Genomic DNA, 25,692 nt, shown 5'->3' with positions numbered 1-25,692 from the left:
AGCGAGAGACAGGGCCTGTGAGCGAGAGTCAGGGCATGTGAGCGAGAGACCGGGCATGTGAGCGAGAGACCGGGCATGTGAGCGAGAGACAGGGCGTGTGAGCGAGAGAAAGGGCGTGTGAGCGAGAGAAAGGGCGTGTGAGCGAGAGACAGAGCGTGTGAGCGAGAGACAGGGCGTGTGAGCGAGAGAAAGGGCGTGTGAGCGAGAGAAAGGGCGTGTGAGCGAGAGAAAGGGCGTGTGAGCGAGAGAAAGGGCATGTGAGCGAGAGACAGAGCGTGTGAGCGAGAGACAGGGCGTGTGAGTGAGAGAAAGGGCCTGTGAGCGAGAGAAAGGGCGTGTGAGCGAGAGACAGGGCCTGTGAGCGAGAGTCAGGGCGTGTGAGCGACAGAACGGGCATGTGAGCGAGAGACAGGGCGTGTGGATGCGAACCAGCTTGTATGTGCAAAGGAGAGTGCGAGAAAGAGATAGCGAGAGCGAGTGTGAGATAATGGGGTGAATTCTCCACTGGCAGGATTCTTCGTTCTGCTGGCAGTGCACCCCATCTACGGATTTCCCAGTGGCGTGGGGTATCTACAATGGGAAATCCCATTGGCCAGTGGCGGGAATGGAAAATCCTGCTGCCAGTGGCGACACACCCCTGAGAAACACATGGCTGGGGAAGCAGGAAATTCACCCCAATGTGTGTGAATATGCCTGTGGTTCGGACCCAGCAGGGACAAGCCCAGGCATGTAACAGTACAACAGTACAATACAGTGGTTTACCACATTCACCCCCTGTTAAATAAGAGTCCAGCGGGTCTGAAGTGGACTTAAAGATCAAGTCTGTCGGGAGCCTTGACCTTCCGCCATGATCGCCTCAGCCCCGGCTGTGCTGTGGGCACCGGTGTCGAGACCTGCACGTCCGGGAGTAGTTGAGTCGGTGGAGGGGGGGAGAGCTGTGTGTGGGCGTGGGTGGTGGTGATGGCCGCCGGTGGGCCTGCGGGTGCCAGACCTCGAAGTAGCTGGGTAGTGGTGGAGGGAGACGGTAGGATCGGGGGTGGTGGTGATGGTTGCTGGGGAACCTGCAGGTGCCAAATCCCGGAGGGAGACTGTGTCCTGTCGCCCGTCCTGATGTGCCACGTAGGCATATTGTGGATTGGCATGGAGGAGCATGACCTTCTCGACGAGGGGATCTGCTTTATGGCTCCTCACATGCTTTTGGAGGAGGACGGGCCCTGGGACCGTCAGCCAGGACGGGAGCGAGACCACGGAGGTGGACTTACTAGGGAAGACAAACATACGCTCGTGAGGGGTCTCGTTGGTGGCAGTGCACAGGAGCAACCGGATGGAGTGGAATGCATCGGAGAGGACCTCCTGCCAGCGGGAGACTGGGAGACTTCTATACCGTAGGGCCAGGAGGACGGCCTTCCAAACCGTCGCGTTCTCCCTCTCCACCTGTCCATTGCCCCGGGGGTTGTAACTGGTCGTCCTGCTGGATGCGATGCCCTTGCTGAACAGGAACTGACGGAACTCGTCGCTCATGAAGGAGGAACCCCGATCGCTATGGATGCAGGTGGGGAACCCGAACAAGGTGAAAAGACTGTGCAGGGCCTTGATGACGGTGGCAGAGGTCATGTCAGGGCATGGGATGGCAAAGGGGAATCTTGAGTACTCGTCAACAATGTTGAGGAAGTACACGTTACGGTCAGTGGAGGGGAGGGGCCCTTTGAAATCAATGCTGAGGCGCTCAAAGGGGTGAGAGGCCTTTACCCGTTGCGCTCTGTCTGGCCGCTAGAACTGCGATTTGCACTCTGCGCAGACCTGGCAGTCCCTGGTCGCGGTCCTGACCTCGTCGATAGAGTGGGGCAGGTTGTGAGCCTTGATAAAATGAAAAAAAACGGGTGACCCCCCCAGGTGACAGAGGTCATTGTGGAGGGCCCGGAGTTAGTCTACTTGTGCGCTGGCACATGTACCACGGGATAGGGCATCTGGTGGCTCATTGAGCTTCCCAGGTCGATACAAGATATCGTAGTTGTAGGTGGAGAGCTCGTTCCTCCACCTCAGAATCTTGTCATTCTTGATCTTGCCCCGTGTATTGCCCCTTGTGTATTGTTAAACATGAAGGCAACCGACCGTTGGTCAATGAGGAGAGTGAATTGCCTGCCGGCCAGGTAATGCCTCCAGTGTCGCACAGCTTCTACAATGGCTTGGGCTCCCTTTTCGACGGAGGAGGAGAAGAAAGGAGGAGAAAAAAGACACGGGCCTGCACGCCTTGTTGAGGGTAGCGGCCAGAGCAAAGTCCGACACATCGCTCTCCACCTGGAACGGAATGGAGGAAGTGCCGGAGGTTTTCGTCATGGTCCTGCTGGTCATGGCCGCAAATGGTGACATTATCTAAGTACGGAAACGTGGCCCGCAGCCCGTACTGGTCAACCATTCGGTCCATCTCTCGTTGGAAGACCGAGACCCCATTGGTGACGCCGAAGGGAACCCTGAGGAAATGGTAGAGGCGGCCATCTGCCTCGAAGGCAGTGTATTTGAGGTCCTCCGGGCGGATAGGGAGCTGGTGGTTCGCGGACATCAAGTCAACTATGGAGAAGACTCGATACTGCGCAATCTGATTGACCATGTCAGGTATGCGGGGGGAGGGGGTACGCATCGAGCTGCGTGTACCGGTTGATGGTCTGACTGTAGTCAATGACCATCCGGTGCTTCTCCCCAGTCTTGACGACCACCACTTGGGCTCTCCAGTGGCTGGTACTAGCCTCAATGATCCCCTCTGGACCTCCGACCTGATAAAGGCCCAGTCCCGAGCACTGTATCGTCTGCTCCTCGTAGCGACGGGCTTACAGTCCGGGGTGAGGTTAGTGAAGAGCGAGGGTGGGGCGACCTTAATGGTCGCGAGGCTACAGACGGTGAGGGGGGGCAGGGGTCCACCGAACTTTAAAGTAAGGCTTTGGAGTTGGCACTGGAAGTCGATCCCCAGTAATAGGGCAGCGCAGAGATGGGGAAGGACGTAGAGTTTAAAGTTAGTGTACTCTACGCCTTGTACGGTAAGGGCCGCGACACAGTACCCCCGGATTGCTCCTGAATGTGATCCGGAAGCCAGGGAGATTTTCTGGGTCGCAGGTAAAATTGGGAGGAAGCAGCGTCTTACCGTATCTGGGTGTATGCAGCTGTCTGTGCTCCCGGAGTCGAAAAGGCAGGCCGTCTCGTGCCCGTTGATCCGGACGGTCATCGTAGATTTTGTGAGGTTAAGAGGCCGAGACATGTCGAGCGTTATGGAGGCGAGCTTCGGAAGGTGATGGGTAGGCCGGTGGGAGGTAGCGGCGGCTGGCGTACGACCGGGTGAGCAGGGCTCCCGGGAGGCTGCGGAGTGGTCCCAAGATGGCGGCCCCCATGGGTCGCGCGTGGCGTGCAAAATCGAAGATGGCGGCGAAGATGGCGGCACCCACGGGTCGCACATGGCAGGTGGAGCGGCAGCTGAGAGCGGCCGCGACAAGCAGGCATCGCTGCTGGGCCTAAGAGTTTTTGGGAGAGATCAAGCCCGGCAGGCTTTCGCAACGTGGCCCTTCCTCCCACACCCGTTGCAAGTCGCTTTCCGTGCAGGGCAGCATTGTCTGGGATGCTTACCTTTGCCGCAAAAGTAGCACTTCGGGCTACAGGGTTGCGCCGCACTCAAGTCGGGTGATGACGGCGCACACGAGGTCCAAGAGGGTGCCACCCGGTCGGACATGTCGGCCTCCATGTTCTGGAAGGCCACCTCCAGTGAGTTTGAGAGCTGCACTGACTCTGGGAGGCCGTGTGTACCCCCTTCTAGCAATCGCTGGCGGATGTAGTTTGATTTCATGCCTGCGACATACGCGTCCCTGACCAACAGCTCCACGTGTTGGGTAGCCAATACCGCCTGGCAGTCACAGTTCCGGCAGAGTACCCGTAAGGCACGCAGGAATACTGCTAGTGATTCACCATGGCGTTGTAGTCTCGTGGCAAGAAGGTGCCTAGCATACACTTCGTTTACAGACTTTACATAGTGTCCCTTCAGCAGCATTATCACCTCCGTATACGAGGGGGAGTCCCTGATGAGAAGAAAGACTTGCGGGCTCACCCGTGCGTGGAGGATCTGCTTTTTTTGGAGGTCAGTGAAGGATCTGAGGTACGCTTCGAAGCAGCTTAGCCAGTGCTCGAATGCTGCAGTGGTGTCGGCTGCCTGTGGGTCCAGCTACTGGCGATCAGGCTTGAGTGATGAATTCATCTTAGATGTTTAGTTTATTAAATTGATGTGCCATCAATGAACACACGACGAGTGGTGAACGTAACTGAGGCTTTAATAAACTAAACAGAAAGCCTCCTGGCCTCGGATCCCGAACTGAGGCAGCGGCGGAGACCAGCCACCTTTATACCGAGCCCGGGGGGAGGCGGAGCCAGCAGGCAGTAGTTTACCACATTACATATAATAGTGGCAGTTTACCACAATACACATATTATATACTATGGTGGTTCGGACCCAGCAGGGACAAGCCCAGGCATGTAACAGTACAACAGTACAATACAATACAGTGGTTTACCACAGTGTGAGAAAGTGCACATGTGTGTGCACATGTGTGAGAGCATGCTCGTGAGAGAGTGTGTGCTAGAGAGAGAGTGGACTCGATCTACTGGCCACATCATGCCCCACCCCTCTCCGTACGCGGCCGGTAATTACCGGAAGACACCTCTTCTGGGATTTACCTGGCTCAACACGCCTTGTGAAATCTAATGGGATATCGCGAGACGTTGCGATGGCGGGATCAGTATTTGGCAAATCCACATGTTTGAGTGAGTAGCGAGTCACACTCTTACATGCAGCTCACCTGATCTACCCGAGGCATGGAATCGAACCCCTTCGCCTCAGAGACCTTGCCTGAGTGCCGTTCAGTACAGGTCCCACAAACGGGGGCCAAGTGGAACGGCACTTGAGGAGGGTCTCCCAGGGAATCAGAGGTGACATCCAGGCACCTTGGCACTGCCAGTCTGGCACTGCCCAGGTGACACTGTCAGAATGGCAAAGGCTCTTCCAGGGTGCCTTGATGACAGGGTCATGGTGCTAGGCTGGCATTGTGCCTACATTGGGGATCGAGCCCGGGGGTGCCCTGCCCATGTGAGCTGGGATGCGGCGGGGTACAAGGACCCCCTTATAGACGAGTTGGCGCTTTGAGAGTCCAGGGGTCATGTCGGGTGGGGGAAAGTTCTGAAAAGCAAATATTTACAATGATTCGCTGACACTAGCCTTCCTATTCCAGGAATCTCGCTTTTGTTAAACAGTCTTTTATATGGCATTTTGTCAAAAGCCTTCTTCAAATCCATACAGAAAATACCCATTGCATTCCCTTCATCAACCTCCTTTGTTACTACACTTAAAAAATCAATTAGGTAAGCCATTCATGATCAATTAATGAATATTGGATCATTAGCTTTCACTGCATAAACATTGACTTATTTCTAAGCTTTGAAGTACTTGATTAATGTGCATCATCTCATTTCTATGCTGATTGAATTGTTATCCTTTCCTGCACTTCATTAATATCAACAAGCACTATAATTTGCAGTTCAATACATATATCTAATAGCCAATACCCAAAATATCCAAGTTTGGCAGCCGGGGTATAAGCATCAGAACTGTAAAAGTGAGGGCTGCAAAATTATACAGGAAAGTAAAAGACAGCAGTTAAATCTGATAGCTGTCAATGTGTCATACCCTGTGCAGAATATTAAATATGTGCACACACGTACAGCTAAAAGTGGCCATAAATTACAGACAGCCACACCTTCTCCCTGCATTGCAATTAGGCACAAACAAACAACATAAAATAAAAACATTAAAAAAACGAATTACTGGATTAGCATCCAAAATATAGTCATACCTGCCAGGCAATCCATCTTAATATAAAATGCTAGTTTCTCCTGGCTTTCTGCACATATATCATTCGAACAAGAACTGTATCTCTACACAGAAGTATGCATCAAGTGAAAGTATTAGTCAGCAGGAAGCAGCTCAGTACAAAGTGCGAGAAATCATTGGAACAGGGTGTCCCATACACAAGAGATGACAGAGTGAGAAGAAAGCAAAAACTGCAAATGTTAACTATTGGAAAAACAGGAAATGCAGCAAACACTTAGAAGTCAGGCAGCATCCCAGTGCTGAGAACAAATCATAACACAAGAGTTAATATGCTGGGTGATCTTTAGTTGCAAAACTGAAGGGTATTACAGATGAGCAGTATTTAAAGAGGTATGAGCATTGACAACACTGTTGTCAGTCAATGAGTTGAAGACGAGGTGGGATAGGACTTGAGAGTCTCTGAACATATGACCAAAACCATAGCAGAGTTTCCCCGAGTGCAGGATTAATTCCCAGCACTCCGATCATTAAAACCCAGCTCTCAGCTGTTTGTTATTCATATGGCAGCCTGGTTTCCACAGATTTGCTGCCTAAAATATTAATAAATGTTTTGTAATCTCTGTCATGATATTCAAACACACACATCATGATAGACAGACCAACAGACCAATTAGCACACATAACACGACAGCCAATCACAGACAAGGACAGAGACAGTATAAGACAAGAAACACGACACCTGGTGGTCAGTCGATCTGGAGACAGGAGAAGGACAGGACCTGATTAAAAAGACACTCACACAGTCACTACGTGCTGAGTACCAAGACAGATCTGTAAACCACAAGTTGGAATAAAACTGCGTTGTACCAATCGCAACCGTGTTGGTTCATCTGTACCTCAGAGCACCCAACACCACATGATACCAGTGAGTGGATCGATACCTGCCGCCATACCTCAGCGTACAGAGACAACCAGCAGTACCCAGGCAAGATGTACGAGCTCCCAGTTCCGCAGCCGCTCCAGTGCCACGGCGATCTCCGCGAAAACTGGCAGCGATTCCGGCAAACATTTGAATTCTTCCTGGTGGCAGCCGAACTTCAAGACCTGGCCGATGATGAAAAAGTAGAGTTTCTCCTCACCATCACCGGTGCAAGAGCAGAAGAAATCTTTTAAAAATTCAAGTTCTCCAAGGGCCAAAACAGGTACGACTTCCAGGCAGTCCTGGACAAATTCGACAAATACTGTGAGGAAAACACACTCCAATCGGCAAGGACTCGAAGGCAAAGAGAAGCGCCAGTACTCACCTCGAGGCCGAAATCCCGGACCAGAGAGCGATTTGGGTCGAGGTCGGCGGCCATCTTGCTAAAGGGATTACACTAGCGCAGTTGCGCGAGAAGTGCGCAGAACTGGAAGGTTCGTTTGCGCATGCGCGAGACGCCGTGCATGCGAAATCAAGAAAACGGCCATCGGTAAAGGAACAGCGATCTGCGCATGCGCAATCGTTTCCTACATGCTATGTCACGCGCGTCATGACGTCAGAGGCCCCAGACCGCACCAATTTAAAGGGGAAATGTCCCAAATCCAATTTAAAGGGGAAACGTCCCAAATCAAAGAAAAAATCTTCAAAAGCTGTAAAACAACCTTCCTTCACCTGGAATGACAGCACAATGCCTCAAATTGAACCAGGAAATGAATTTAACCAGCGAAGAACCCTGCAACAAGCAGTTACCTATGCACAAACCGATGATTCCGACCTCGAATACTTCGATACCGATCTTTACATTTTTTACGGACCTCGCGAGCCCAATGACAGCTCCATGGTCCTAGACGGCTACGACCCGGACGAACCTTTCAGGTTGAACATTGGCGACCCCCACATTGAATCCGACGCAGATGCGGATTCACTTTTCGGATCTGAGGATCTTCAACCCAGCAGATACGACGTCCCAACTCATCAGTGCAGGATGATGCTGCAGCCTGAAATTAAGAGACAGAAAGCGGTACAAGCCCACAGAGAGCGGCCTGCTGCCACACAGAGCGTGGTCCACATCCCGCTCAGGGTTCCCGACCCTACGAGGGAAGCAACGCAAGACTCCAATGCGCAGTCCTTGCAGGAACAAGACCATGAGGGTCGAGCAACCTCCTCTGACCAACTAGCAGCAGATGATGTAAGTCTGCCATGCTCACGTAAACAGCAAGAAGGCTATAACAGTCCACCACGCTCCAGTGCACTGCAGGACGACCATGACGGTCTATCATGCTACAATGAAGGGCACAGCGCTGATGACTGTTCAAGCCCAAATGAAGACAAGCCAAAGGAATCGCCTCTTCCAAGCCCGAAGAAAAAAGGATTATGCGCTGACCTTCAGGATCATTATAGCCGAAGAGATATTAATAATGCTGCACAGTCACAGAAGGATGCTGAGGAATTGCTAAAGAAATTACTTGTATGTCTAACTTGCAAGGAGCAGACTGAAAATTGCCATTGCTTTAGTATGGATCGAAAAAATGGACAAGACATTGATCCTCATTTAATGGAAATAACACAACCTGAATCCTATCTACAGCAGGAACAACTGTCTCCCTTCAACACAAAACCGCAAAGTCCCAACTTCAGAGACCAGCAGTTAGTCAATAATGACTCTTCAAACCCTGATGGGAATATTAATCGCATTGAACCTATGCACACTCTACTGATAAATGAGCAGAACATTGGAGCAAGAATCCTGAGGACACCGACAGTGAGTAGCCAGATAAAGCACTTAAAACCCGCAGCAGTTTCAAGTGAACCAATTGTGCTTTCCCAGTGATGCTAAAAGATGCAGATAAGGTCGACCCGATTATCCATTGTACCACATTAACTCCAAAGATTAAGCATTTATGTCTGGGGAGTAGAATGTGGGCAATTGAGAACAGTAAAAGAGAGAGTGTGACTATGCCAGTCCCAGCAAAATCAGACCCAGAGACTATGAAGGCATGTACATTAGAAAAGGATACATATGAAGTAACTGAGAAGAAAATTGAAACGGACTGTTCTTTGGAAACTAGTACAATGACGAAAGAAACATTGGATCCAACATTTGATGCCCGACATACGGGAGAAATTGAGGGAAATGAACAAGGTTCTGTAATGTCGGGGGGAAAATTTAAAATTCCAAAGAAGAAAAGCCCAAATGAAGGACAACGGCAAGACAATGACAGTCCACCCACATGATTTGCACCACCAGATGAAAACTCTGACAATTTACCCAACCCTAGTGAACAGCAAGCAGCTACTGAGGATCTACCCACGGTATGTGAAACGAGTGACGACAGCATCCCACTTCCCATGCAAAAGGTGCAAAGTGACAGACCTCAGCTAGTGCGTACAGAGGCACTCGACGATCACGGTGAGACCACTGGTGACTACGGTGACACCACACTACTTCCACCCGCAATTGCTCGAACCTCTCCACTAGTCAATGCATTCCTGCATGTTGCGACTCCAGAAGTGCAGCTTCAAGAAATCTCAGCTGACTCCAGTGAACCTGCTAAGACTCCGGACGGGGAGCATCAACAAAAAACAGACCAGACTCCAGATGGGGAGCAACCAAACGCAGACTCTGATTCACGTAAGCCAGACTTTACTCCAGACAGGCAGTGTCGCAACCTCACTGATGGCACCCTCAGGGTGACAGCAGATGCCACAACGACAGGAGATGGATCACGTGACAATCACACTGGGTCAGCAATAACAAGCAGCAGCTACAGTCCAAGAGGAATACACCAATTTTCACCACAGCTATGTCCACACATTTGTTCCACACCGACAGTGCGGCCAATGACAGCTCATGCTGGACAAACCCAGTATTCAAGCCTGCAGCAGCCAGCAGTCTATGCAGCATATTCTCAAACAGGCCAGCACTACGGATTGTCCACTAATGGAATCAAGAGCAAAGGAGGACTACCGCCAGCGCAATCTGCACTACAGACTAGATGCCTTAGTTACTGCCCAGGATTTGCTGCACCACAGCCTGGCCAGATAGCATATTCCTATCAGATGCAAGGCTCTAGTTTCACACCATCACCAGACATTGATGCGAGCAGCAATTCTGTCTCCAAAGTGACATGCTTCAACGCTTCTCAGCAGAATCACCCTTCCAACACAGCATGTGGCCAGAACCAGTATGCACAGTCTCATCCGACTTCAACATCTGGCACATCCATGACCTTGAATGATATTGTTGATGGTACCTCTTCAATGTCAACGACCCATCAGCTACAAGATGCCATCCGACAGCACCACCACAAACATAAAAAGAAAAAGACTCCACCTCGTTCCTGGTATGCATGACGGATGGATCGGTGCGTAGGCGCAATCGGCGAGCCCTTCGCCTGCTTCCACGCTCGCAACGGAACCACACACAGACGCCGTGTCCTCCAAGGGTTCCTGATAGTGACTTTGTGGAGCTGCCATATACCATGCCACTTCTGTCGCCACCCGTGGCCAGGCTCGCACCTCAGCCGGTGGTTCTCGACCCACCCTTGAGGCGGTCAACCCGAATTTGTCGCCCACCTACTAGACTGGACTTATGAGACTGTTCACACGTCAAAGTTTAGAAACTATTGTATTGTAACATGTTACTGTTTTATCGTTCCAGATCTCGTTTGACCGGGCCACACTTCAAAGTTTTTCTTCTTTTGTTAGGGTACAACCTCGTTAGCATGCCACACCTGACATCGCCCCATGTATATAGTTACGCCACATGTACATGCTGTAAATATCACGCACACACACCTTTAGCTGCACTCAGGACACATTCATATTTATAACCACGTAGGCACATAATCTTGTAAAAAAGGGGGGATGTCATGATATTCAAACACACACATCATGATAGACAGACCAACAGACCAATTAGCAGACATAACACGACAGCCAATCACAGACAAGGACAGAGACAGTATAAGACAAGAAACATGACACCTGGTGGTCAGTCGATCTGGAGACAGGACAAGGACAGGACCTGATTAAAAAGACACTCACACAGTCACTACGTGCTGAGTACCAAGACAGATCTGTAAACCACAAGTTGGAATAAAACTGCGTTGTACCAATCGCAACCGTGTTGGTTCATCTGTACCTCAGAGCACCCAACACCACAATCTCATCACTGAAACTACAGCAAATCTCCCGGGTACAGCAGCATCGTTTCTGCAGCAAAATGCAGTGTGTAACAGATAGTTGCCGAATGCAAATGTCTTGAAATTAACCTCAGTTTGTTGCAGCGTGATTGATGGAGAAATTGCCCTATCATCTCCATTCTGCCCAAGACTTGCGGTGTCACTTTATACAGCCATGTAAATATAGCATGGCTCTTTTAACAGTCATTAGAAATAAGCTTGTGACTTTTCAACTTTGGTTATAATGTACTTCTGCTCCTTTCCTGCTCTCATTTGGATCTTCATCATCAAATTGGGGAAGCCCTGCTATAGGGTCTGAACCCTGACACCCCATTGCAGAGTTCAGCAGGGCACCATAATATGGGGCTACATTCTGTGAGCTGGACTGCACGACAGCCCCAAATCTGTCCAGGAAACAAGAACATCATTTGAGCATCTTAGTGATGTGCTCTATGATGGCTCCAGCAGTCCCCCGGTGCTTGATATATTTCTGTGTGGCAATTGAACACAGGGATTTGTGCCATTTCTACAGAGGGTGCTCCTATTTCCCTTACAGCCAGCCCCTGAGTCCTGAGCCTGGTGCGGTAATGGGTGATGATGCACTGGCACAATATGAATGTATCACGACAGCTGTCAGGGAACTTGGTGCAAACATGCATGAGTCAAGGTGATCATTCATCAGTTGAACACTGATGGAGCTGAAGCTTTTCCGATCCATGAAGGCTGCTGGCTGATTGGAAGATGTCCTCATGGCTATGTATGAACAGTCAACGAGGACCTGCATAAGTCTACGATTGCAGAAAATGCCACAACCATTTACGACTGACTACTAACACCCATCAAGATTGTAATGCAATTCTTGTCCCTGGAAATGAAGGTGGTGACCTATTTGATATAGACAGCACAAATGTTTGACTTATGTGACTGATGTCACCTGCTGCATCCTGGACTAAGCCCGGCTCAAGAAAGTAAAAGCCATAGTTAATTTGATGATCATTGGCAATGCATGTGGCCAACAGGGAGAGCGGTCATATTGTACGGAGTTGCACAGATCTCGAATGATCTGGGTAGGTATGCCTTCAAGCACCCCTATTACTTCATGTGTGGTTTCCGGTTATGTCTTTTAATCTAACTACTGTCTAGTTTTGTATCTAAAGGATCATCAAGCCCCACTGGTATAGCCAGATTTTAAAAAAGCTTTCGAATTGTCTTACTTTTACTGTTTCTAAGCTGTTATTAAAATCTTGAAGAAATTACTATGTATGCCCAGCCCTCTGGATAATTGTTGTTTTGGTGAGCTGAGGTCACATATTAATCCTGTTATATTTTCTGTGAAATGCAAATTCTATCTGGATTTTACTGCAATCTAATATCAACAGTAAATAAGAAGGGTAATTTGCAAGCAGTGGACAGGATTTAATGGCCTTCCCTGTTTGGTGGAGAGTGAGGATATTGTTGCTTTGTTGCCTCAGCCCCAGTTAAGTCCAAGGTGGGAATGCCAGTGAATGGCTTCCCTGACCTGTCACCAACTGAAGCAGCATATTAACCAGTGGCTGGCTGGGGAGGGGCTGGGGAGGGTGTGGGGGGGCAGTGTGGGGTGGGGGTTCGGCATGCCGGGAGTCCAAAAAGCAAAGCAAACCCCTGCAGGATTACTTTCCGGAACCCAAGGAGGGACCCCTCATTCAAAGGCACTAAGTAATTGATCGAAGAATCTGGCATTCAGAGGGCCCACTCAGAACCACCCTATTGCTCTTGCTGCTGAATGCCCTTCACTGCCCTCCTTCACAACCCTTCTCCCACCCTCATTCAACAATGATCTTGGATCTAGCTGCTATGATTGGTGAGCAGCTCATGATGGGCAGGCTTTATACCTCAGGGTCCTTAATCCCAGGAAAGATCCTCTGCTGCCCAGTTAAGTGCCAATTGAGCAGACCTTTCCTAAGAGATATGGCACGGGGTCCTAAGAGACCTGTTGCCTCCTATCGCCCAAGGATTCACCTTTCAAATAGATTAAAACAGGTGCTAAAACTGAATACAGAAATACAGTGCTGCCTTTATTTTCTCATTTCTTTGGAGTTCAAAGATGATATTCAGTTATCTCATGTATATGCTGGCAAAGATTGCTGATTTGTCACTGAAACTATATTCACTTACCTCTGATGTTGTGAGTTTTTGTGATTCTGTCCGATAAATACCAATGGGAATGTCTCCTGATGAAGAGCAAAGTTTCTGATAAAGCCGCCCATATGTCCTGATCCATAGATCATCCTCTGTGATTTTCATCTATATGAGCAGAAGAGAAGAGACTGTTCAGCATTGGTCTTGATATTCTTTTACAGCCTTTTCTGCACTTGCCCAGATGCATTGGTTTTACTGAGTCTACTGAGAGCTAATGACAGTTTAAGCAGAGTCAGAATGAGGGTAAAGTTGGATTAGTGAATGATCAACACTCGGTTATTGCACTGCTTCATACTTTAATTTGATGATGCCTTTAACTTCTGCACATCATATGAATTTTTAAAAGAGATTACACTGAAAGATAAACAAGAATGTGGCTTTCTTCGACAGGATATCCATATTTGACTGTTCTTAATATACACCCTGACTCTTTTTGAAAGGATAATTTAATAATAATAATCTTTATTGTCACAAGTAGACTTACATTAACTCTGCAATGAAGTTACCGTGAAAAGCCCCTAGTCGCCACATTCCGGCGCATGTATGGGTGCACAGAGGGAGAATTTAGAATGTCCAAATTACCTAATAGCACGGGCGGGATTCTCCAACCCCCCGCTGGGTCGGAGAATCACCGGGGGAGCGCCACGCAGGTCGGCGGCCGCTGGTAGTGGCCCCCCCGGTGATTCTCCGCCCCGTGATGGGCCGAGCGGCCGCCCGGTTTCGACCAGTCCCGCTGGCGTAAATCAAACCAGGTCCGTACCGGTGGGGCCTGGCTCTTTGGGCGGCCTGCAGAGACCTCGGGGGGGGGGGGGGGGGGGTGGCTCTGGCCCCGGTGGGGTGGGGGGGGGGGCCTTCCGGGCGGCCCAACGTCGGAGTGGTTCACGCCACTCCTCGGCGCCGGTACGGCCTGCCTCGCCGGGTAGGGGAGAATCCCGCCCCATGTCTTTCAGGGATTTAGTGGTATCACTTGGTGGATAATTTATAAATATACAATGCCCAAAGAGCTAAGAACAATTTTCAATTTTAGCTGTGGTTTTTTCCAATGAAACCTTTGCATGGGCTAAAGTGTAGCCATGCAAGAACTAGTCTGATGGTTCACTGCATTGTATTACTTCAGCTCCAGCCCTGGATTCCCCTCTTCATTTTCTGAAGGCTCAGACCACAGTAATTCAAAAATAAAGATGGACAAAATGTGCCATTCACTTTAATTCATATTTCAAAAATTCAAGATAATTAACTAATAGGCTGACAAATCATCATCCAAATAACTATGATTAGCAGCCCAGCTGTTAACTGTCAAGCAGACCGTGTATAGCTAGTCATCTCAATCAGCAGCCGAGCGTATGTTAAGTTAGCCACACTGTTTTTCATAAAAGGACAGTTCCCCTCACAGTAGCATGCATTTGCTTTGTTGAAGAGAGCTGTTTTAACTTAATTGTGTCAGCTTCTTATTTTTGCACAGCACACAAAATGACACAGTTTGATCAGGCTGATGTGTAAAAATTTTAACTAGATTCAGATCTCACACTTCATCTATTTAGTTCTTCAATCTACACTGGAGGAGGGAGCAGGAGATTGCTGCCAAGTGTCTAAATGAGTATAGTTTTCTCTGTTGGGCATTCAGTCTTTCCCTACCACGATTCTGCAATCCACAGCTGGGCAAATGAACCTTATCGCTTAATAGCAGTTACGTGACTCAGCAGCTGGGAAGCACTGAAGAAACATTAGGAGCAATCAATGATCTGTCACTACCAATTTTAATACCAGTGCTGATAAAGAATGCATCTGAAGAAGTTGTAGACAATGCAGCCTACAGTCTTTCCATCCACTCAATTTGTCAGCACATTTTGGGATCAATCTTGTTCATCATCTTCTTGGTAAGTTTTGCCCAGGCCTTGGCTGAAGGAAAGGCCAGGTTAGACTGGTTTGTTTTCTAAATTAATTGGTGTATGCCAGGTGGGTTGGGCAAACAAAAGTCTTGGGCGCAATTCTCCCATCGGGAGACTACGTCCCGACGCCGGAGTGAAAACCGGAGTGTTTCACTCTGGCGTCGGAGGCCGCTCCCAGCCCCCAGCCCCCTATTATCCCGCCCCCCGGGGGCTCGGAGCGGCGCCGCGGCATTTACGCCCGCCGGGCCTTGGCGCCGCGTAAAAGCGGCACCGCGTAAATGACGTCACCTGCGCATGCACAGGTTGACCGGCCGCCAACCCGCACATGCGCGGTTGCCGTCCTCCCCGCAAGAAGATGTCGGATGGATCTTGCGGGGCGGCGGAGGAAAGGAGGTCCTCCTTCAGAGAGGCCGGCCTGCCAATCAGTGGGCACCAATCGTGGGCCAGACCCTTTTTGAGCCCCCCCCTTCCCCCGGTGCAAGAATCCCGCTGCCACCCCACAGGACGCCCCCCCCCCCCCCCCCCCCCCAGCGTTCCCGCGCTGTTCCCGTCGGCAGCGACCAGGTGTGGACGGTGCCGGCGGGAACCTGTCGTGTTGGGCAGGCCGCTTGGCCCATCCGGGCCGGAGAATCGCCACTCGCCCGTTACAAATGGTGAACGGCGATTCTCCCAGCGGCCAGCCGTGATTCTCGCTGCGCCGGTTTGGGGGGTGGGAGAATCGCGTGCCAGGGTGGGATGGCGGGACTCGCGCGGTGCCCCGGCGATTCTCCCACCCGGCGTGGGGGGGTAGAATTCTGCCCCAAATTATTAGCATTGGCATAGTGATTGGAAGTCACAGCAGGCACTGAAGTGTCTCCAGAGCACCAGCTCTGTGAGATCTCAACTTTCTCATTAGCCTATCTCACAATTGACTTCTACAAGAAGCAGATGGGAATTGTGTCATGGGCAGCATGCAGAGGTTAAATTCCTTGGGACGGAGGGTGTGTGATTGGTTTGATAGATCAGACTGTCGTCGGTGATGGCAATAAGCTCAATCTGTAATGAGTTGACGTGGGGAGGGGACCCCGCGATGGGGGAGGGTGGGGAGGCAGTGGTGTTGAAAGACAAGGTAGAAGAGGTACAAAGTGTCCTTGTGGGAAAAATAATGTGACTCCTGTTCTTCTTGCTTCAAAATGAAGTATTAACAATGAAGACTTTACACCCATTTGGGCATCCGATAGGAAGGATGCTGGCAGTTTGAGAAGAGGGACCAGATTTTCATGTTGGCAGTGAGAATCGGAGGCAGGACTAATCCTGACATGGTGATCCCACCTCCATATCGAGACTACCAGCAGGCAGTATCTTGCAGAGGTCCTGGTCCTCAGTAGCCTGAAGGCAGGATGAGTTCAAAGTGGGCAGCTTAAAGGGCCCGCTACCATTTCAAAATAGTATAAGCCTGGTGCTGCTGATGCAATCAGCACTTCACCTATGAATAGTTGAACCTTCGGACTATGTTAAATACCCTTCTCCCAACTCCCTCACACACTCAAACCTTCACACCCCTCTCCGCACCCATTCTCCATTTTATTAACAGACATAACAAGCCATTTTATAACAGTTGGAACCATTGAATACCCATAAAATCTGAGGTCGCAATTTTCTGGGTCTGTTTGCCGTTGGCGCAATCCCGTTATGGCCGCTAACTCTTGTGAGAAGGGCCATAACGGGATTCGCGGTGGCGAGCACTCACTTGAGACCTTCTCCGCCACCGCCTGGGATGTAATCAGGTTCATACCATGCGAGGACATGAACCTGATTACCATGAATTTCAATTTGTTTTAATATTCAGAAATGGTTTTATGCCGTTGCTTCTGGGATGGTCAGATGTTCCCCCATCCCACAACTGGCATAATTCCAGTGGGAATCACTACTGGTTTCCAAAAATAGAAAACAGTTTTGATGACTACATTGGGGGCTCAGAGGTGAGTATAGCCGCTGGGTGGTGAGGGACATGGACAGGCAGTGCCTTGGCACAGCCCACTGTCACTGCCCCATGGCAGTGTCAACCTCGCAGTGCCACAGATTGGGGCCTTTAGGGAGGGAAGGATGGGGGGAAATGACCCGACCATTGAGTGGTGGGGCGAGGGGAAATAGAGGTCAGCCCTCTGTGTTGGAGTGCTGCCCTTATCTGCAGAGGGTCCTGATGGGCGGGGCGGGGGGGCTATTGAATGGTGGGGTTGGAGCGGGGCCTTTAACTTTGCGTTGAGATCGGGATGCTATTTAAAAATATCTCAGAATCCCAGCTTTGCTGGCGATTTTAGGCACCCCTCGAGCTGGCTGTGCAATCCGCGCCTGCAATTTGAAATTATACAGAATGCCATTTTATCTGGTTAGAAAAGACAACTGTCAAACCAACAAGTTTCACACTGCTTTTCTCACCTAGTCCAGCACTCTGTGCAATTTTTGGATAATCCCGCCGAGTAAACAAACAAATTCGTCAGAGCAATTCTATAAACAACGTAATTCAATTATAACACCATCGGGCAATTGGGTGCAGGTAAGAGCGGATGCGGCAAAACATTTGCCCCCTCCCCCTACCGGCGGGATCTTTCAATCCAGCCAAGTCTATGGGCTTTTGCATGGCTCACCCACTCCACCGCCGGGGAACCTGCCGTGGGGGGTTGACCTCAGCAGGACTGGAAGATACCACCAGTGGGAGGGGTCAGAAAATCCCACCCTAACTTTTTATCCATTAGACAAAATATTATAAACTCATTTGAAGACTTCTGCACATTTACAATGTGCTTTTTTTTATTTGACAGCTTGCCAGTCAGCAGAAGTAACAATCTGGAAAACACACCGTTTACTGGATAGTTGCATATTCCAATCACAGCATGTCACAATTCACCTTACTGAGCACAGATCAACTCACTCTACAACACTCAACAATGAACTGTAAAGGAGGCAAAATAAACTCTTCACACCTCCAATTCATAGTCCACGACTTCATATAGTCTGTATAGAAGCCAATAGCTGCTAAAGTCCACCTCCATGAAAATTTATAAAACTTAGCAGATGAGCCCCTCAATTAGCCCACGTAGCTGTCAGTTTCACTCTTCATAGGAGCCGATGGATTCCAGGGCCTGCTCCCTCCCCTGCCCTGGGAAGAATGGCCAAGGGCAGAAACGGAGGCAGGATTTTGGCTGCTCATTTGACAACATTTCTTTTTCAGTCCTCTCTGTTTGGCCCTGATCGGGATCATAGAAATCTGGCCACATGTGTCCCCTTAGTCAGTCCTGTGGTTGAAATAGGGTGTGTATTCCCAAGATTTAATTGGGACATAATGGGCGGGATTTATCGGTGGGAAATTCCGGTCCCACGCCACACAGGTTTCCCGGCGATGAGAGTTGCTGTCAACGGTAATCTTGTTGACAACAGCAGGACCTGTAGCTCCTGCTGGTGGACCACCTCCAGCGCCGAAAATCACGCGGTCAGTAAATCCCGTCCATTATTGCTATTTGTAGTACAGAACTTGAGCATTGCTGAAAAAAGATACACTGTCGATGCTGTTAATCTTGCACTCATCAGGACAATTCACAAGAACACCAAATGTAAAGAGAACAACTATTCATGCTGCATGAAAAGAGGTGTTGCTTGGTTAGCAAGTGGACTTTTCTCGGTAGAGTCGTTGCCAGGGAGAAATAATTGCATTCTCCATGCTGGAATTTACTCTGCAATATAAGACCATAAAACATAGGAGCAGAATTAGGCCACTCAGCTCATTGAGTCTGCTCCGCCATTCAATCATGGCTGATATTTTTCTCACCCCCATTTTCCTGTGGCGCATTGAAACATATCCTGCCGTTACGAGGGCGACTTTCAGCGTCTGTAGATGCCTGTTATGTTCTTCCTCGTCTGAGCAGATTGTTGACACAGGAAGCTTTAACTGCTCAGTTCAAGCAGAAGCTGATGTAGCTTAATGCCTTGAATAAAACTGGGACATCGTTGTGGCAAAGAAGGATTTGCTAATATACTTCGTTAAGGAGCCAGATGGCCTTTAATTGCTCACACACTAAAGACACTTCTGAAATGGATTTCCTATTACAAGAAAAATCCATTAAGATACTTATTACTTGACAGTTTATTAACATCTTACTAAAAGAGGCTATTTACTGAAATGTGGGAGGAACAAAAAAACATAACTAAGGCCTGCATAACAAAATGGATGCCTGCCCACAGATTCAAACCAGTACCCATCTTATTTCAAATTTAAGCTGCTGTCATGTGCTTTGTTTCTATAGCTATAAGCAAAATACAGTATGGAGGTTGGTGTGCGAAGCAGTATTGTAGCAATAATGAGGATTTGGTTTCACAAAATCACCAGTCTCACACTCTTGTACAACACATATTTTTATCAATTATAACCCCGACAAATAAACATCAACTTGAAGACACTCTTTTCTTGCATCAACAACGTTCTGAAATATGCAGATTATTTTAGCAGTATATGTGCCTCAACAATCCTGTCAGCTGGTGAGGTTATGATCTGAAAAGCTAAAAGTTGGCTTTCAAGATGCACACTAGAAATTAAACACAGCCTAGTTTTCACCACGAGCCCTGATTCTCTCCGGTATGGAAGGAGCCCTGTGATGCACGATCAATCACTACTGAAGCGAGGTTGTAGTCCAATTGAAGGCTTTAATGAACAAATAGTTACCCCAGCAGCTCCGGTACAGAATGACTGCTGTGGGTGAAACACAGACTCTTATGCTCCGCCTGCTGGGCAGAAACAGCAGGCAGGTTCCACCACTCATACTACAGCATAAGGTACATCCCACCTAGGTACCGCAATACCCCTAATATAGCCTACCACACCCTGATTCTCTCCTGTAGAACTGGATGAGCCTTGATTATTTTCTATGATGCTGAATGAGCCCTACAACAGCAACAGAGCTCTAAACAACATGAAGGTTTCCAACAGAAAACTGTTCAGTGAAGGCAATAGTTGTGTGCTACAATTTGACTCTTCATCCATGGTTTCAGAGGGATAATTGGATAGAATCACTGATTCCAATGACTCTCAAGAAGCATTCATGTGGACTTAATGTGATGACAGGATCTGATTGACTGGCATGCAAACATTTGTTGCTCCTTTGTGACCTTTGTGCCAGCTACACAGAATGTGTTCAATACTTGTGGAACTGCAACTCACCAAGCCGTCTTCCAAAAGAGAAAAGAAAATTGTTGAAAAAATGGTCTTTGAAATGCCAAAAAGCAAATCCCTGGCATGTAATACAGAAATCATCCTGGTTTTTCTCCTTCATGCACTGCCAAAACAGCCTTGGCTTTTTCTGTTCCAGGTCCATCACAAAATCAGTTCTCTAATCCATCAGCTCTGTCACAGAAAGCATTTCCCTCCTGGGTATGGATCTCTGCATCATTGCCCCCACCACCACAATCATTACATCTGGGACACTGCTATAATTATGATTCTCAATTTATCATAATTTTGGATTCCCGTTCACCACCATCACTTCCTGACAGTCACCTCAGGGAGGTTTTCGGCAGAGGATACATTTGCCTTCTTTCAACTGGGAATATCATGAAATTCATGCTTATTTTTCTCTGCCACCTTGGGAAGAAATTTTCCAGACCACTGGAAATGGCTCTTGAGCAACCAAGGTGGGAAAGTTGCAGAAATTGGCATCAGATCTTGATCCTGATGTGATCTTGTCCTGTTCCGCCTTTTACTGGAGTGAGATTTAAAGTGAATGTGGAACCCCCTTGGATCTGTCAGGTAAGTAATAAGAAAGTCATTGAGGTAGTGAAGAAGCCAGTTAAGACCTGTTTTAAATCTCTGGGGAAGAGCCTCTGCAGTCGCCCGTCAGGCAGCAAATGCTGGATGTATGTGGAGATCTAGCGGAGCTTCCATAGGGTAAACATGTCCTGGTCCTGCTATGGCAGAGTCCCTGTGGGGCATGACTGCTGTTGTCATCCTCAGCTTTGAATGTATGGCACCCTCCATTGAGAGATTGGTGGCTCTCATGGAGGATGCCAGATCCAGAAGCTCAATTTTTCAGGGCATTCAAACCTGTAAGCCCACACATTGGCAGTGATCTCAGCAGGACACTGCCAATGTGAGAGAGGGATGAAGCAGCTGGTGTCTCTGCTAATTGCTCATCCATCTATAATGAGCAGGGAGGTCCAAACAAACCTCATGTTGGTGGATGAGTGGCAGCTTTCTGCATCTGGGGACTCTTTTCAGGGTGTTCCTGATGGTGACAGAATCTCCCCTGCCTGTGATAGTAGTGCCTGAAGAATTTGCGATGATGGAGGAGATGGGTGTTTGATGGCCACGCAGACACGATGGGCCGAAGGGCCTCTTTGTGTGTTGTGAAGCTGAATGAGGAGTGTCCTGCCATGGTGCAGCATACGTTTCCAGTCAAGAGTTCTCACAGCACTGGCAACCAGAGGACAACCACCAATGTCACACAGACCAACAAGAGTCAGCAACCTGCCTCCAATGCAGTTGTCAGCTATGGGGAAGCACCAAAATGAAGCACTCAAACAGTTTACAAAATCACAGTAAACACAGAAGGGCAATCATATATGAAATCTTTAGCTGTGTGACTTGTTTATTGTTGTCCCACATCACTTTATTAAATTATTTAATTTCACATGTTTTTCTCGTGCTATGAATGCCATAAAGGTTGGAGGCCTACAACTCATTCCCAAAAAATAACTGAACATGATTATTATTTTCTGAAGGGCGTGTTGGCTGAAGAGGGTGTGAGGAGGTATTCCTGCAGACTGGCCGATAATGCAATTGCAGCTTTTCAAGGATATAGAATGAGGACTTTGGAAAACAACTGCAAGCTCCTTTGAATTGAGTGCTTACCCATCTCCTTGACTGCCAAAAGCTGCTGCCTTGCTGTCTCTTTATTATGGCCCTGTGGCTGTGCAGGTTCATCTTTGGGAGCCTGTGTTGAATTTGCCCTGAAATGTTTCCAGCTATCCACCCCAATCTATCTCCTCCATCTGATTTCCCCAAGAGAGAGCAAGGTGTTGTGTGCTTTGCCCTGCGCAATGAGCAGCATACGTTCTGGTGCGTATTGAAGAGATCCCCCCCAGCAACAGAACCTCATTTTGAGCAGGCTGATTTTTCTCTCGATTATGGGCCCCATGGAGGCATGGCTCCTCTTGTACCTCTCTTATCAGGATGTCTTTGAGGTGCCATCAGCCATCTTTTCAATGGGTATCCTTTATCCCCCACCAGCCAGCCACCCAAGCATGCAGAGGGGCTGATAACCCTCAGTACCTGGGAGTTCTGAAGAATATAAGAGTCATGATAATTCCCAAGATACCTTGCACAAATCTGGAGGATCCCCTGATAATGATTGTATACTAGCTGGACGTTAAGTGGTCGTCTTTACGGTTCACAAAGGCTCCCGTCTCTCAAGCAGATGCTCGTATGGCAACATGGGTGCAATGAAATGAAATGAAATGAAAATTGCTTATTGTCACAAGTAGGCTTCAATGAAGTTACTGTGAAAAGCCCCTAGTCGCCACATTCCGGCGCCTGTTCGGAGAGGCTGTTATGGGAATTGAACCGTGCTGCTGGCCTGCCTTGGTCTGCTTTCAAAGCCAGCAATTTAGCCCTGTGCTAAACAGCCCCTATCAATGGCACATAATCTTTGGGAAACCTGCAGCAGCTGCAAATCCTCTTGTGTGCTCTGCCTGCCTCACCCCATCTGTTTTGAAATATATTCATGTATTCATCCTCATGTAGAGTGCATCGAAGACAGATTTTTGCAGTTGTATGCCATTGATTGTGACGCATTGCAGAGATCCAGTACAGAACCCTGGAAGGAACCTGAAGTGTATAAACTGAGGCCGACAGTCACATTCAGTGCCCCCCTCATGCCTCAAACACAGTCGGATGCAATCTCAGGGCCAATCATTTTGCAGATGGAAGTCACCATCTCTCTTGGGAGGAGGATCCTGTTTCTGCACTACACATCCATCATGTCCAAATAGTAGGCTGTAACTCTGTATACTCTACCAACTGGGGGCTGGTATAGCTCACTTGGCTAGACAACTGGTTCGTGATGCGGAGCAAAGCCAGCAGCACAGGTTCAATTCCCGTACCAGCTAAGGTTATTCATGAAGGCACCGCCTTCCCAACCTTGCCTGACATGTGGTGATGCTCAGATTAAATTATTTCCCCTTCAAAGGGGAAAGCAGCCTATGGTCATCTGGGACTATGGTAAATTTACCGTACCATCAGAGTAATAGTACCTCCACTTGTCCCATCTCCCTGGCCTTCAATCACTTCAGGATATGCTGATTGCTCTTGTGTGAGGACATGCTGATAATGCTTTTGGCCAGCTGGCCACCTGTCCCTTCTTCTCCTTGCCTTCGCAACTGAGGAAGAGCCTCCACCTGATATAATTATCTCTTACACCATGTCAGGAATTCTTGGTATCAAACCTTGTCCGCTGGTGGCCATTTTCGGGGTCATTTTCACCAATGCTGCAGACGGGGTCGAAGATGGATGTCCTCGTTTTCGCATCGTTGATAGCCCGGAGGCGAGTTATGCTGGGAAGGAGTGCTCCCACTCCGCCTAGTGCCTCGATGTGTCTGGGTGATCTAATCGATTTCCTATACCTTGAAAAGGTCAATACACCATCAGAGGATTGGTAGATCGGTTCTACTCAAGATGGCAGCCATTCATTTCCTTTTTCAGAGAGTTCGTCACCGTCAGCTGTTCAGGGGGGTTACTAGGTATTAGTTGGAGTTTTCTTCGTTCTGAGTTATAGGGGTAAGGGTTAGGGGTTACTAGGGTTTATGGTGGTTGAAATGTGTTATTTTTGTACTGTATATGTATTTATTTGAGGACTATTGTGGGGGTTTTTTGAAAATTGAAAAATCTTTCATAATAAAATTATTTTTTTTAATTCTCAATTTTTAAGCTATTGGATTAGGTGCAGACGTAATAGTGCTATAGGCAGTCTGTACATGGCTTTTTAAGGGCAGAAACATTCTTACCTCAAAGAAATGTGCAATATGGGTTCCCAAGGCAATCGAGGATCTCCAAACGCACACAAAAAATGCTCACTCCTACCTCCACACTCTTTGCTCCATCGTTGGTCATATATCCCACCATGGAGTGTGACAGTCTTAATTGAGCGTTCCCTACTTGCTGTCCGGCCCGTGTGCTAACCGTTAAAATGCACAGACTGCTTAAAATTGCGGTGCACTGTCTTTTCAATTGGACAAATTTCCGCTGTGATTGACGTGGGGCAGGATGCTACGCCCAAGCAGCAAAATGTCGCGATGAGCCATGCATCAGGAATCCCAAAGTCAGCATGGTCTATTTAATTTCAGGAGTACCGTGTGCCCGTGCTGTAAAATTCCCGCCAGTTAGTCAGTTTCCTGACTGAAAATGATCCTGAAAATGATTCTATCACTGACTAACAAAGAAGATTTGGCCCTCATATGTCAATTCCCTACCTCAATGTACAAACATTTCAAAAAGTTTAAAATAGATTTTCTTCAATAATTTCTTTAAACTTGCATTGGTTGGATCAAAAATGTTGGGCGGGATTCTCTGTTGACCAACGGCAAAATCAGGTAAGGCGATTGGGAAGAGAATCGGTTCATAAGTTCATAAGATATAGGAGCAGAATTAGGCCATTCGCCCCATCAAATCTGCTCTGCAATTCTATCATGGATGATACGTTCCTCATCTGCGACCTACAATGTTACAGACCAAGAGCTGGATTGTAAAATCAGCCAGAGCATCTCCTCCCTAGAACACATGACCTAGGAGTGGGATTAGGAGCGGGAATAGGCAATTTAGCCTCCCAAGCCTAAACACTCTCAATGTGATCATAGCTGATCCCAACCTGGCCTCAACTCCACTGTCCTGCCTGTTCTCCATAACCTTTCAACCCATCACCAATTAAAATTCTGACTAACCCCTCCTTAAATTTACTCACTGTCCTGCATCCATCACACTCTGGGGTAGCGAATTCCGCAGGCTGGATTCTCCATTATTGGGACTATGACCTCACGCCGGTGTCAAAACAGTGGAGTTTCACGCCAGAGAAACTGCTGTGAAAGGACCACATATTCCTAGCCCTGCAGGAGGCTAGCAGGGACCCGGCGTAGACCTAGCAGCTTTTGCTGCAGATACGGGCTCCTACACTTCCGGGTTGGAGGCCGCTCATGCGCACGGCGGCGGCCTCCAGAGGCCGCGTGCACGACCCTGTCGGCCCGCAAACACATTTCCCAGCCGCCTATAAAGCCCCCCCTCCCCTCCGATCAGCCCGCCCCTGACCCGGGCGGCCAGGGACTGAGTCCGCAGCCGCCATACGAGTATCCCGACCGACTGGACCACATTAGATCCACGCCGTCGGGACTTCGGCCTGTTGGGGGTGGAGAATTGCAGAGCGGGCCCCTGGCAATGGCCCCAGATAGGTCCTAAGCGGCACAGCATACACCCGCTTTTCGGAGCCCGCAGAATCGGGGAACCGGTGCTGGTCCCGATTCCTTGCAGGAAAATGGATTCTCTGCCCCCATGCCGGCCGCGATTTTGGCGTTGGGGTGTGGAGAATCGAG

At 48.8% G+C, this 25,692-nt stretch overlaps 1 protein-coding gene across 1 annotated transcript in view; it reads right to left on the bottom strand.

The window, feature by feature from the left end:
• The window catches only part of kcnt2a (potassium channel, subfamily T, member 2a), a 939,304-nt gene that overhangs the window by 280,578 nt on the left and 633,034 nt on the right, over positions 1-25,692 (bottom strand). Inside the window, exon 28 of the mRNA XM_072512908.1 lies at positions 13,178-13,306. Within this exon, the coding sequence (XP_072369009.1) occupies positions 13,178-13,306 (129 nt within the window). The remainder of the gene's footprint in view (positions 1-13,177; positions 13,307-25,692) is intronic.

This window comes from Scyliorhinus torazame, chromosome 7, assembly GCF_047496885.1.
Source record: "Scyliorhinus torazame isolate Kashiwa2021f chromosome 7, sScyTor2.1, whole genome shotgun sequence".
NCBI classification, from domain to species: domain Eukaryota; kingdom Metazoa; phylum Chordata; class Chondrichthyes; order Carcharhiniformes; family Scyliorhinidae; genus Scyliorhinus; species Scyliorhinus torazame.
This window is presented reverse-complemented; position numbering and strand designations above follow the sequence as displayed.